The following is a 14,380-nucleotide window of genomic DNA, read 5'->3' as shown; positions in this document are numbered from 1 at the left end:
TTCTCTTGATGATTCTTTGTTTTGTTTGCTGGGATAATAAATATGTATGAATGTCTTTTGTACATGTTAAGGTTCATGAAACGAGGTCGCACGCACATGCATCTGTTGATGAAGAGAAAGTGATGACAAGGAAGCACAAGGCTGAAAACAGACCACATGATGCGGAGCAATCTCCAAAGAAGGCAAAGCAAGAAAATGACAATGGAGAGACTAATGGAAAAGCTGGTGAATCTGATATTACAGATGTCGAGTTTGAAGAATTTTGTAAAGCTATTGAGGCCAATCTCTCTATTGAAGAAATGAGAGAGATTCTTGAAGCTAATGACCAAGACTCATCTGGCCCTGATCCCCTTATTGTCACTAAATGGTGGATTCACTAGTTCACATATTTTCATTTATATATAAACCATGTATGTGGGTTTAGATTCTTTTCATTTTTAGACTTTTTTTTTCAAATTTTCTTGAAACTGCCAAGATATGCTGTTTTATGGGCCTTTGGGGAGATGTACAATTTGCAATAGGAAATTGGAATTTGATGGTAAAAGATATACTTGCAAAGGAATGTACAGTGCATGGTCTACTTGCACATTCAGAACCAAAGATCCACCGAGGATGGAAGAGGCAGTCAAAATATCAGATTCTGTCCTCAAATCCGTAGATTCAGACGTATATTTTAAAACCATCTATACGTCCATTCTTTCTCTTTACAATTATGACTCCACAGTCTGGCTAATGTTACATATGTTTCTGTGTATATGTTGAGTTCTATGTGTTTCTGTAATAGTTGATAAAGAAGTACCAAGATCCCAGTAGCCGGCCTAGAAGGTATCCAGTTGCTACTGAGAAACCCTTCTCAGGGATGACAATTTCTCTAATGGGTCGTGTTTCTCGTACACATGTATGTACCAATTTTTGTTTCTCCATTTTTCATACATTTTCACCATTTCTGAGGCTGTTAGAAGTACTTGTAACTTCTGATGCAGCAACACTGGAGGACAATTAAAAAACATGGAGGAAAGGTGGCCAACTCAGCTATAGGCTCATTAACTCTCGTCATAATCAAATTGCTAAGGGGAAATCGATGTTGGGCCTTAGCAAACATTGTTAATCAACTATGTAGGTACGACTTACCTGGTTGCTTCACCTGCTGAAAGAGAACGCGGTGGCTCATCCAAATTGGTGGAGGCAATGTGAGCGAACACTTAAATTTTACATGCATGCTGTACATCATTTAGCTTGCAGCTTGGCAATAAATTTCTTCTAAATATGCTATTTAGGGAGCGAAGCAGACGGGTTGTGAGAGAAGCTTGGTTGGTTGACAGTATCGAGAAACAAGAAGATCAGCCTCTAGAAGCCTAAGATATGGTCACTGATCTTGCCCCAGAAGGCAGAGGAATTCCATGGGATAAAATGGATCCGAGTGAAGAGGCAGTCGAATCAATTGCAGCAGAAGTTCGTACTATCTTCTCCCTTACTCTATTCAAGGGAATAATTTGTGAAGATACCATTTCCATATGGAACATAACATAACATATAATTGCTGCAGCTCAAGTTAATTGGAAAGAGAGGAGTCCACAAGGATACCAAACTGCATGAGCAAGCAGGCAAGATCTTTGAGACAGATGGAATATTGTACAACTGTGCATTTTCCATTTGCGACCAAGGGCGTGGACTGAATCAGTAATACTACGAGATCATCCTTGTTTGCTGCTTTAAAACGATATGTTATTGCGGGTTGTGCTGAGTTTCTAAAACTGACTGATGCAGTTATTGTATCAGTCAACTGATAACAGTACCAGAGAGTAACTTAAATCTGTATTACAAGAAAGGAAAAGTGGGTGATGGTGCTAATGCTGAGGAGAGGCTTGAAGAATGGACTAATGTGGCTGATGCAATTAAGGAGTTTGTGAGACTGTTTGAGGACATAACGGGTAACGAGTTTGAGCCATGGGAACGGGAAAAGAAATTTGAGAAGAAGCCATTAAAATTCTATCCAATTGACATGGTAATTGCAGCTAGTTTTTTATATGTCTATATTTAAACCAATATTGCAATGGTTCTTACATCTTTGTCCTCGCTACCAAAGGATGATGGGGTCGATGTAAGACATGGAGGTCTTGCCATGAGACAACTTGGGGTTGCCGTTACACACTGCAAAATCGAGCCAGTGGTTGCAAATTTTATGAAGGTCTTATGCGGTCAAGAGATTTACTGGTATGCTCTAATGGAAATGGGATTAGATGCTCCGGACATACCAATGGGAATGCTTTCTAATGTTCACTTTGAAAGATGTAAGAAATCTTAAATCCCCACTTGTTTTTTTCACTGTTTCCTTGCTTTTCTTTGATTAAATGGTTGAATTATTTCTTCAGGTAAAGAGGTACTCGTAGAATTCACAGAAACTTTGAAATCTCTGAAAGAGACAGGGCAAAATGCTGAAGCTGTTTGGGCAGATTTCAGCAACAGATGGTTTACCCTCATGCACTCCACCGGACCTTTCATCTTTAGGGATTATCAAGAACTTGCAGACTAAGTGATGCCACCCATTTAACCTCTGAAAGTTTTATGCCACATGATTATTGTTGCAGAGTTCCTCTCATCTAATTAACATTCTATTATGGGCTTAAAATTAACTTTCAGGCTGCAGCTCCATTTGAGACTGTCAGGGGCATAACAGTGGCTTCACATCTTATTAAAGACATGAGTGGTTCAACCCTTGATGATCCATTGTCTGACTGATATGAGAAACGTCGCTGCTCGATCTCAGCACTGGACAAAGATTCTGATGAATACAAGGTGATTCTGAACTGCCTGGAGAAAACTTATGAGCCTTTCAAACTTGCAGATATGGTCAGTCCTACTTTCATTCTAACCAAGTTTGATTAGTTAATCAATAAACCAGCAATTTTACTATAGCTTATTTCTTCTTGTAATTTAGGAGTAGTGTCAGTTGGGAACATATTTGCTGTCGAATCAAGTGCTGCCCCTTCATTGGATGAAATGAAGAAGCTGCCCAACAAAGTCCTCCTCTGGTGTGGTACTCGAAGTTCAAACCATTTAAGGCATGTGCATAAAGGGTTGTTGCCTGCAGTTTGCTCTCTCCCTGTACCAGGCTACATGGTATGACACTGAACAACTAAATTTCTCTACAATTTATTATCAGCATGTATTAATTAAAATCTTTTATGCTTATCAATGGGTTGTGTCAAACAGTTTGGCAGGGCAATAGTTTGTTCTGATGCAGCTGCAGAAGCTGCAAGGTTATGGGTTTACAGCAGTTGACAGGCCAGAAGGATTTCCTAGTCTTGGCTGTTTTATCTTTAGGGAATCAAGTAACAGAGCTCAAGAACCCACCAGAGGATATAAAGCCGTTGGAAGAGAAGAAGATTGTAGTGAAAGGTTTAGGCAGAAAGAAAACAGATGAATCAGAAAGATTGTAGTGACAGGCCAGAAGGTTTAGGCAGAAAGATGATATCAAAGTCCCCTGCGGTCGGTTAGTCCCCTCGGAGCATAAAGATAGCCCACTTGAATACAATGAGTATGCTGTATATGATCCAAAACAGGCATGACTATCACATTTGAGAAATATATAGCAGGCTAATTGAGTCTTTTTAACTTGGGGTGGTCTTCTTGTTAACAGACAAGCATAAGGTTCTTGGTGGCAGTGAAGTTTGAAGAGAAAGGAGTGGTGATGGACACTGCAGAATGAAGAAGTCGAAATGGGAGTGAAAGGAGGGCTGTTTGTTTTTTGTATGCAAAATATGAAAGCGTTGTAAAAGTAAAAGATGACGACAACTATTGATGTACGCAGGATCACCGCCAACATCTCCAGAAGGCCGAAGGTCTATTCTCCGACCAAGTTTTAACGTGTTCTCAAAATTATATTTATAGGGGTTAATATATAACATAATTTTTTAAAAAATAAAGATAAAATTACTATTTTATTAATAGTATTAAAAATATATAATATTTATTATATATTTTTTAAATTTTAAAAATTGAAAGTTTTTTATCTTTTAAAAAAAATATTTTTCTTTTCAAAATTTAGGATTTATTTTATAGAGACTTTCCAATCACTAGAGACAATATTTCAACTCATAAATCTTTGAAGCTTCCAAAAGATGTAATGAGGATATATCTTTATTGATTATATAATCGACGAAAATGTTTGTATTTGTCTATTCAGGTAAATCAATGCATCTTTATCGAATTTTCTTGTATTAGAAATAAAGATTTAGTGATCGAGAATAATAGGTTAAAACGTCATCATCGATGATCGAAAAGTGTCTAAAAAATAAATTTTAAATTTTAGGAAGAAAAATATTACTTTTAAAAGATAAAAAATTTTAGATAAATATGAAATTTTTAATTTTTAAAACTTTTAACAAATATATAGTAAATTTTATTTGTGATGAATTTATTTTTTTAACAAAAAACAAATGTTAACTATAATTAATTTAAGATTTTAAATTTTTTAAACTTTATAAATATAATTATAAAGTTTATCATCAACAGACTTCATGACATCACTGCCCTTCCTTCCAAGCACTGCAAAATATTAATAAATTAATCACTTTTTCCGACTATTTCTATAATCAGTGATTTTTATATTATTTAGCCTCTGCTTCAAAGATTAAAATCAAAGTCATATAGTATGCAAATCATGTTTACCCAAAGAATTTTTTAAATTTTCGAATCAATTTTAAAAAAAAAATAAAATATGATTTCGTACATAATTAAAAAAATTCTAGATGAAACTGTGACCGACAAACCTATATTATTTGAGTGAGTCTATGGACTATATCTCCAAATTCATGGTGAAGAAAATCTAAGGACCGCGAAATTGACAACATCCATATTAGTGTCCCCTCAGTTCCTACCTCAAAAACCGAATGCAAATCTTCATAAATAATTGAATTGCATTTGATGAAAATATTTAGACTTCAACCGGTTCATCTCCAAGACCCACATATATAATTATACGATGATTTGGTAACAAAACCTTAATCCAGTCGCCACGGCTAACTTTATAGAGCTAAAACAGGCGTCTACTCTGTTTTTTTCTTTTTGGTTAAGTGACATCCACCCTGTTTTAAACATAACCAAAATTCTAGCAAAGGGTGTCCACGATTTATTTACTGAAAAATACCGAATATATTAATAAGGAGAAAATGACTATTTTTCACTCAAATTTTAACTCAATCTCAAAGTCATACTTACGAAAGATGAAAAACTCAAACTTTCATTCATTGTCAAATTGTCTTCCAAATTTTTAGTTAGAAACAGTGATAAAATTATTATTTTACTTATAAACTTAAAACTTCAAAATTTTTATTATTTTCCCCCTCCAGATTTTAAAAACTAATACTTCAACCCATCCTCAAATTTTGAAAAGTTTAGATTTTATCCCTAAGGTTTGTTCCTTCTTCGGCCACCACCGACAACTGACTCTTTCCTCTAATCTCCTTTCTTCGACTATAAAGGACAACAAAAGACAAACCTTCGTCTCTCAAATCTGGACGATGAAGCGTCATCTAAATCTGGAAGATGAAGCGTCGTCTAAATCTAGAAGAGCAAACAAAGGACAACTCTTCGTTGTCACGCCTAGATGACGGGATGAGCAACGAAGGACGACGAAACGTCATCCTTCGTCATATGGATTGTGCAACAAAAAAAAATTTCTTCGTCGCATCGTGTGATGAAGAGATCTTTGTCTCTTTGTAGCGCCATCGTTGTCGCACCAAGAGAAGAAGGAGGTCGAAGACGACTCCAGAAAATGAAGTTGAAGAGTGGGGATGAAACTGTTATTTTTGAAAGTCATTAGAGACAGCTGAGTTTTGAAAAATATGAAAATCCTAAGTTTGAAAGTGGAAATATTACTTTTCAAAGTTTAAAAACTTTAAATAAAGGTGAAATATTAGTTTCTAAAACTTAAGGGTTGAAAAGTAATGAACTTTATAATTTTTAATATAAACAGTAAAATAACTATTTTATCCCTTTTTTTAACAAAAAAAATTAACAGAAGTTTGATTATGAATGAGAATTTGAGTTTTTCAACTTATTGGGTTAAAATTGGGATGGGAAATAGTCCTTTCCCCTGTTAGAAAATAGTCCAAAGCACATCCGTAGAACAAGCTGCTTCCAACTGTGACTCAACTTTTTCCAAAATTTTCTTATGGTGTCCTTGTGTCATTATGACACTCTAGAGTAGCATGCTTTATGAACCTATATGCCCTTGATCTTCTTCATGTTCTCACCTATAAAATTAAAAATATATATATATTAATTTAATTCAATTAAATATTAAAACAAATAAAATGTTTAAAAATTTATCAAGGCCAAACGACTATTTCCCACCCAAGGTTTGATGTTTTCTCAAATATCCATCTTTTAATTATGAAAATATCAAACACCTACCCATGAACAGTTAAAATTAACGGTGGTAAAGATAAAATCGTTATCTTCCCTATAATATTAAAAAATAAACTAAAATATAATATTTTTTGCTCCTCTAAATTTTAAAAATTAAAATTTTCTCCCAGCCTAAGTTTTAAAAAATGGGAGGAAAGAGATCGTCGAAAGGAAATGATGCTTCGGAAGAGAGAGGTCGTCGACAATAGAGCCGGAGATGTCACCAGAGATTTCAAAATAAAACCCTAGGGTAAAACTGTCATTTTTTAAAACTTAGGCTAGGGAAAAATTTTAGTTTTTAAAGTTTAGAGAGGTAAAAAGAGATAAAATTTTCAAGTGTTAGGGTTCTGTTAAATTTAACCGGTCATAGGTGAGTGTTTAGTGTTTCTATAGTTAAAGGGTGGATATTTGAGAAAACATCAAACCTTGGGTGGGAAATAGTTGTTTGGCCATTTATCAAACATACTTTATTGACAAATTTACAAATATATACATATATAAAACATATTATTTTATCCTCCACAGGCAGCCTAAAAAATATCACTTTGCCCTCAATAGGTGCCAAGCCTGTCACTTTCATCTTTGTGTGTAATGAATTATAGATAGATATGATATGATATACCCATTAGGTGTGATCACACCTACTAGGTTTTTCACGCCCATTAATGAGAAAATCTTCAATACCCCAACCAAATTCTTCGTTTCACTCAACAAATCAAACCATAGATTGACCACATTTTTTTTTATTATTTAACAACCTAGTTCACCTTTACAAACTTTACTTTCTTAAGCAAATATAAAAATTTAACCCTAAACCCTAAATTTCTTATCGATGAAAAATTCATCATTTTTTGACAAAATTCACAATTTCAACACAGAAATTACACCCTAATATAATGTATAATCAATTTTAAACTCAAAAAGTTGATATTCATTACAAGAATCCAATATTTTAAACAGAAATGAAAAACAATACAATAAACATTAAAATAATTGATTAAATCAGTTAATACTAACCATATAATTTATTTTATAGATGAATGACTGAAAAATGGGCGAAAAATCAAAGATTTGGAGCTAAGATAGGTTATTTCACATGAGTCAACAGTGGTCAAACCCCATTTATATGGTTGGGCAATTTCAGTAGAACTCATTTTCTTGACTATTCCATATAATCCTTGGAGTTGTAGCTAATATAGCAAAAACCTCCCAAAGTTAGACGATTTTTACTAATTTTCCTAAAACAAAAGTACATTTCAGTCAAGTACCTATTTTACATGATTTGGTACATATATAGACCACAAAAACCACAGGCGAAAAATATGATAAAAATCACACACAAACCTCTAAATATGTGTGTTTATGTACCCTTCTCACCAGTCTACATATCTGAACATATAGTACTGATAAATGACTTGAAAAATACATATCACTGCTACATGTGGATCCAATTTCTTCCCAAAGAGAAAGATGAGAGCCTGCAAACGAGAATATATATAAGCTATACCGATACACTTCACAACAGTTTTTCGCATTACAAATAAATGAAGTAAGCTTTATGTACCAAAAATTAAAATATCCATCAAGGCAATTGCCCAAATCAGAACAAATTCTTTCTGTCGTAGTTCTACATTTCAATTTTATATATAAGTTCCCTAAACCATCTTTGATAGTTACAGGGCAATGATACAAAACAGAGTTGTTCAACAATTGTGTTCCTGTGTCTGACTAGTTAAAGACTATTAGCATGATAACAATATGACCATGATAGACAAATCAACAAGTTTTACCAAAACAGAACATACAACAGGCCAAAATTCAGTGGTAAATTACCACAGGAGGTATCTTAAACTTGTCTGAAATGAATGGTATTGCCTGTTGATTTTCCACTAGATCATGATAAAATGCATATTCTGCCTCATAATCATGCAACCCAAGCTCAGCCTTTTGATTTGTATGGTAATGATGCTTAGCTGAAGCAGATTTCCCAAAGCCAAATATACTAACTTTGTCACAAACTCCCAAAGCAAGCATCACAGCTTGCATACCAGAAGAGTAATGGAACATAAAACCATCATGAGCAGATGCCCATTCCTCCAATGGCTTCTCTAACTCCTCCACAAACCGTTTCAACGAGTAGTACTTCACAATTCTAGAACACAACATATCAAATCTCGGGTCTGTGATAAGCAAAGAGGCATTATGAGATGCATTACATATGATATAATCCAAGAAATGCACAGGCTGACAAATGTACATAACCAATGGAACATTCACTCCATAAGGGTGGCAGAAACACGTTTCCCTCCTAGCACAAAGATGCAAAATATTACTATTTATAAAAGATACATTAGTTTTCGAACCCACCATCTGTTCAAACTTCTCAATCCTGGCGTTGTTCAATCTTATTACAATCTCATGACTATCAATCACAGCTCCATAATTACTTTTCAACAAAATTCCACTATTCCCCACAACAGCACAAGACTGATATTTATTATCCGAACCCATTAATCCATTCTGCCTATCAATAGGATGCTTTACTAATCTAATCAATTCATTCATTATATCAGCTTGAAATTTTTTCTTCCTAGCCCATTCATTTAAGTTCCTTCTAAAATCTAGCCAATAACGAGAAAATAACGGGGACCGGACCGTTACCGAGAGTCCTGAAGAAGACCTGGTTCTGATATCACGATGAAATCTGTGCCACGTGTCGACGGTACGGTGCCCTCGTTGGCTCGCAAAGTTCGCCTCCAAGAGTTGCTCAATCTCCTTCTTCAAGCCCTCCTCAGCTAAATCAATAGCGGCATACTTGAGTAAAATAGGGTTGAATAATGGGCGAGGTTCGGGTTGTTGTTGCACAAAAATCTTATTTCCAAGATCAAACGAGCTGAAGAAGCTGCCGCCGGCATGGTGAACGATTTGAAAGCTTAAAGTAACAGCCACGACTGCAAGCAGTAGAATGCTGAAGAGAGGACGAAACGACCTTTTCATTTGGCCAATAAAATCAAAAAAGTAATGAATAAGTATTGCTTAAAAAGGCCATGAAGTTGCACAGATCTTTAAGTTGTGCAGAGGAGATCCATCATGAGCTTAAAGAATCTTTAGCATCCAAGTGAAGGAAGTCAACTTGAAGCTAGAAATAGTAAAACAGTTGAAGAAAATAGCGACAGAGATGCTACAAGAAAGTGAAATATCAATGAGGGTAGGATGAAGAAAGGAGAATTCCATGTTGATTAAATTTATATAATGAGAAGAGTTGAACGGTGAAGAGCCCAAAGAACGTGGGTAAAGAGAGGAGCTGAAATTAAGAAGAAGAAACCTGTACATTTGTATTTTCCGCTTTGTTTATTAACCATTTGAAATTAGGACTTGGTCATCATAAGTTAACAATAATCTAGGTGTGATTAAGTAATTAATTAATTAATTGAAATATTATTTTATTTATTAATTATAATAATAGAAATATTTGCGAGATTTGAAGTGGGTGACAACTTGCCATGCCACAATCTTTTTTTCTTCTTCTTGTGAATATGATTTTAATTTCAAATAGTATGAATAATTGAGTGTTTAAAAAAATATTGTAAATATTTATCACAATATTATTCCCAAAATTTTATTTTTCCAATGAGTGTTGAAAATAAGAAATAATCGACAAAATTATGAAGGGGAGAAATTATAGTGGGGAGTTCCAATTCTTTGTATTTGTGAAGTATGACTTTGTTTGGTTGGTTTGGGGGTGATTTTTTATGGTGCAGTGGATAGCCGAGGTCCACTTGACTTGGGAAGATTTGTTTGGGTGATTTATACAAGAAAGAAGATTTGATTAAGAAGAAGAAGAAGAAGAAGAAGAAGAAGGAGGAGGAGAGGAGATGCAGACGCCTGACTTCACATAGAATTGAACAACCAATTATATTTAGTCAAGTTTGGAATCTCTTCGTAATTATCTTTCCCACAATGAGCATTGTTGGGTTGAATCATGTTTAAAGAAGAATATTGTCCTGGGGAGGTTGGCTTTAGTGTAAAAGCCATCGCATCCGCCAGCCCAAAGTGGCCGGTCCAATCAGCAATCATCAGATTTATCGGATTTGTCACCTTTTACAATAAACAGAGAGAATTCGTTCAAAAACCACTTTAAAGGTTAGACTATGATGGGTCACGATGCAATCGCTTAAATTGTTCTTGTTCATGATTTAATCGAGTAAAAACCCAAATTTAATCCGGTTGTTGATGTAAATAAAAAATATTTTTTAAATTAATATTAGGATTTAAATCCAATATCCCATCTATCAATTTAAAAAATACATATCATCAAATCAACTTTATTTTTTGGTTGAAATAATTTAAATTATATATTTAATTATTAATTATTAAAACATTTTAATATTTATTTAAACGATTAATTCATCTAATCACAGATCAAACGATTCGACTATCAATTTGATTGAATTATCCTCTTCATTGATCGACTTTTGATTTGATTTTACCCTAAAGAAACATTTCTTTTTTTTTTAATGGCGTTTAGTTTGAAAAATATTTTATTATTAAAATCAAAATATTATCTTGAAGATTATTGAGTATAAATTATTACTATATTTGATAAAATTAAATAAAAATGATAGGTATAAATAATTAATTTTTTTGTTATAAGTAATAAAAAATATCAATATATTATTTTACTTAAATATTCCTAAATATAATTATTCTAAAATATTTTTTATATTATTTAGTATATTATTATGATAATCTTTAATACCCTTCCACTAGTATCTTCTAAAAGTGTTATTTTAAATCACTTTTCAAAACTTACATAAATATGAAATCAATAAATCTTTGAAACATTCCCAAAACTCTTTTTTTTTTTTTTTGTTTGTTAAATAAACAATCTAAAATGGTATATCATAACTTAATTATTTATTAATATAGTTTACTTATAAGATTATTATGATTTAATTATTAGGGCGTGTTAAATGACATTGATATGGCTGTGGTGTCTCGATCCAATTCCACCAATTACTAGGATTAATTAATTAATTATTTTTAATAATATTTAATGGCAGATACAATGTACAATGAACTAGCTAATGAGAAAAATTATTCTAAATTGTTGCCGCCATTGGTCAACAACTATAAGATCCCTAATTTAAATTATTAAATTAAACGCTCCTTCCTTAAGTTTCTTATTTAAATTACGGCCATATGACTAATTCTCAAAATTAATTTTTTGAAAAATTTTATCAATTTTTTTATAAAATTACTAAAAAATAAAAAAAATCCTAATTTAAATAATATTTTTTCTCAAAATTTTATTAAATAATTTATATAAATTTTAATTAAAAATAATAGAAATTTGATTGATACAAATATAGATAAGGGTATAAATGACATATAATCATATGTTTTTTTTTTTAATTTTAGGGATGTTAATAAAAATTTAAATGGACTTTTATAAATTTGAAAAAAGTTTAAGGTTTTTTTAAATTTTTAAAATTTTAATATGCCCCTCTATATTTTTGAAATTGACAATTACAATTGTAAATTATATAACAAATAAGGGATATAAATGTCATGTTATAAACTATTAAGATTATATTATATTTTCAAAATATTAAGATTTATAAATGTCATGTTTAAATACATTTGTTATAATATTTAAATAAATTGATATAAATACCTTTTAATTATTGATTTTAATAAATGGTTTGAAAATTAATTTTTCTTTCAAATTTAATAAATAAAAATTTGTCATTCTATCAAATCTTGGAATGGAAATATGTTAATGCTGGTAAAACAGAGTTGTTAAACTGGGATGAAAAACTCACTAATATTATTGAATATGGATGGGGCTATTTATAGTCTTACAGTAACAGAAACTAGAAATAAAAGGCAATCCACTGTGTTTGTGGGATTGTGCTAAAGAATAGATCAATTCCCTAAACAATAGAGATTTATTAACAGAATTCAAAGACTAAGTCTACTTCTAGAACCACTATAACAAACCTCCCTTAAACTGATCACAGATTAGTTTATTTTTGGATTTTTGCAAATACCCATCAGTGTCTGCATCCTCTCAAAAGCATCCAGCTTTAGCGGCTTGGTCATGAGATCTGCCAGTTGTTCTTGAGTTTGACAGTATTCTAGCTTGACTACTTCATCTCGAGTAAGATCACGCAAAAAATGAAAACGAACATCAATATGCTTACTTCGACCATGCATAACTGGATTGCGAGAAAGCTTAATTGTTGAGCTATTGTCACAATAAATCATAGTTGCAGAAAGTTGTTTATGACCAAGTTGCTCCATAATCCTTCGTAACCAGTTAGCCTGACATGCACAAGAGGCGACAGCAAGAAACTCGGCTTCAGTAGTTGAAAGAGTGACAATTGGTTGCTTGCGAGAGGACCAAGAAACTGCACCTGAGCTTAATAAGAACAGAAAACCAGATGTGCTCTTCCTATCGTCGACATCCCCTGCATAATCACTATCAGAATACCCTACAAGCTGATGATTCCCTCCCTGGGTGATAGAACACTCCAAATTCAAGAGTTCCTTTGATATACCGTAGCACACGTTTAGCTGCTTGGAGATGTAGTGCAGTAGGATGAGACATATAATGACTCAGAAGACTAACAACAAACATAAGATCCGGCCTGGTGGAGGTAAGATACATAAAGCTCCCTACGAGCTGTTAATACAAAGTGTAGTCCATATACTCACCCGTGAGATCCTTCATCAATTTTGATCCAGGTACAATTGGATTATGGACTGAGTTGCAATCAGCCATATGAAATCTCTCTAGGATGTCACGAGCATACTTTTGTTGACATAAGAAAATCCTATTGTCCTGTTACAATACCTCCAAACCAAGAAAATACCTTATTTTGCCCAAATCAGTCATGTCAAATTCTTGCATCATGGAACGTTTAAAAGAATTGAACAGAGAGTTATCATTGCTGGTGAAGATGAGGTCATCGACATATAAACACACAAGTAAGATCTTACTAGTGGAGGTATGCTTGAGAAACAAGGTGTGTTCATATGGACATTTTTTAAAGCCTTCTTTCAAGAAATAGGCTTCGATTTTGCTATACCATGCCCGAGGTGCTTGCTTCAAACCATACAGCACCTTGTGAAGTCGATATACTTTGTGTTCTGCACCTCTGACTTCATTTCCAGGTGGTTGGTCGACATATACCTCCTCGTCAAGCTCTCCATGAAGAAAAGCGGATTTGACATCTAATTGGTAGAGTAGTCATGCTTCTTGAGCTGCAATGGCAAGGATAAGTCGAATAGTGTCTAAACGGGCTACGGGAGCAAAAACTTCAGAATAATCAATGCCATGTTGTTGGGTGTAGCCTTTGGCGACGAGACGTGCCTTGTATTTGTCTATTTCACCATGCTCATTCAGCTTTGTCTTATACACCCATTTAACTCCAATTGTGTTTGCTCCTTCAGGCAGGTTTGTCAACTCTCAGGTACTGTTTTTTTGAATGGCAGTAATTTCGTCATCCATGGCAAGTCACCACTTGTCACTATGAACTGCATCAGAAAAAGTTAGAGGATCTTCATCAATATACATAGCAAAGTTATCATCTTGTTCTTCCTCTGAAAGACCAGTGCCACTATCATAATCATGCATCCAAAGTGGTGGATGACGAGATCGTCTTGCTGCTACATGATCAAGTGAATGGACTACTGCATAGTCAAGTGAGTGAACAAGAGTTTGATGAGTGTCTCGATCAGCTGGATTTTCAGAGGCAAGAGGCATTGTATTTTCAGCAACACCTTGATCAAATGAATTTGTATGCTCTTCCTCCAAATCAAGTGAAGCATGAACAGTAGCACCATGTGTTTCTGTCCATGGCCAGTGTCCATCTTCATTGAAAACAACGTCACGACTTATCACAATTTTATTTGATAAGGGATCATATAATCGATACGCCTTGGATTCTTCACTAACACCTAG

The 14,380-nt window shown here is 33.6% G+C and overlaps 1 protein-coding gene and 1 pseudogene across 1 annotated transcript; one reads left to right on the top strand and one right to left on the bottom strand.

Annotated features, from left to right (window-relative positions):
* LOC123209696 lies at window positions 1-3,917 on the top strand (annotated as a pseudogene).
* A 3,568-nt stretch (window positions 3,918-7,485) lies between these two features.
* On the bottom strand, window positions 7,486-9,749 carry LOC123207981 (beta-1,6-galactosyltransferase GALT29A-like). Its single transcript, XM_044625456.1, has 2 exons — window positions 8,245-9,749; window positions 7,486-7,889 (listed from the first exon to the last, which is right to left on the bottom strand). Exons 1-2 carry the CDS (start codon window positions 9,406-9,408, stop codon window positions 7,785-7,787), a joined length of 1,269 nt encoding a protein of 422 aa, XP_044481391.1. The 5' UTR covers window positions 9,409-9,749; the 3' UTR covers window positions 7,486-7,784.
* Window positions 9,750-14,380: the final 4,631 nt, after the last annotated feature.

Source organism: Mangifera indica, chromosome 2, assembly GCF_011075055.1.
Source record: "Mangifera indica cultivar Alphonso chromosome 2, CATAS_Mindica_2.1, whole genome shotgun sequence".
In the NCBI taxonomy this organism is placed as follows: Eukaryota; Viridiplantae; Streptophyta; class Magnoliopsida; order Sapindales; family Anacardiaceae; genus Mangifera; species Mangifera indica.
The sequence above is the reverse complement of the archived record's forward strand: the minus strand, read 5'-3'. Positions and strand labels throughout refer to the sequence as shown.

What these genes read in the sequence shown, in the direction of transcription:
- LOC123207981 (XM_044625456.1), bottom strand. Translation starts at nt 9,408, where the DNA reads ATGAAAAGGTCGTTTCGTCCTCTCTTCAGCATTCTACTGCTTGCAGTC. An exon ending in AGTTTAAGATACCTCCTGTG is followed by an intron (nt 7,890 to 8,244) that starts GTAATTTACCAC and finishes TCTCGTTTGCAG; the next exon opens with GCTCTCATCTTTCTCTTTGG.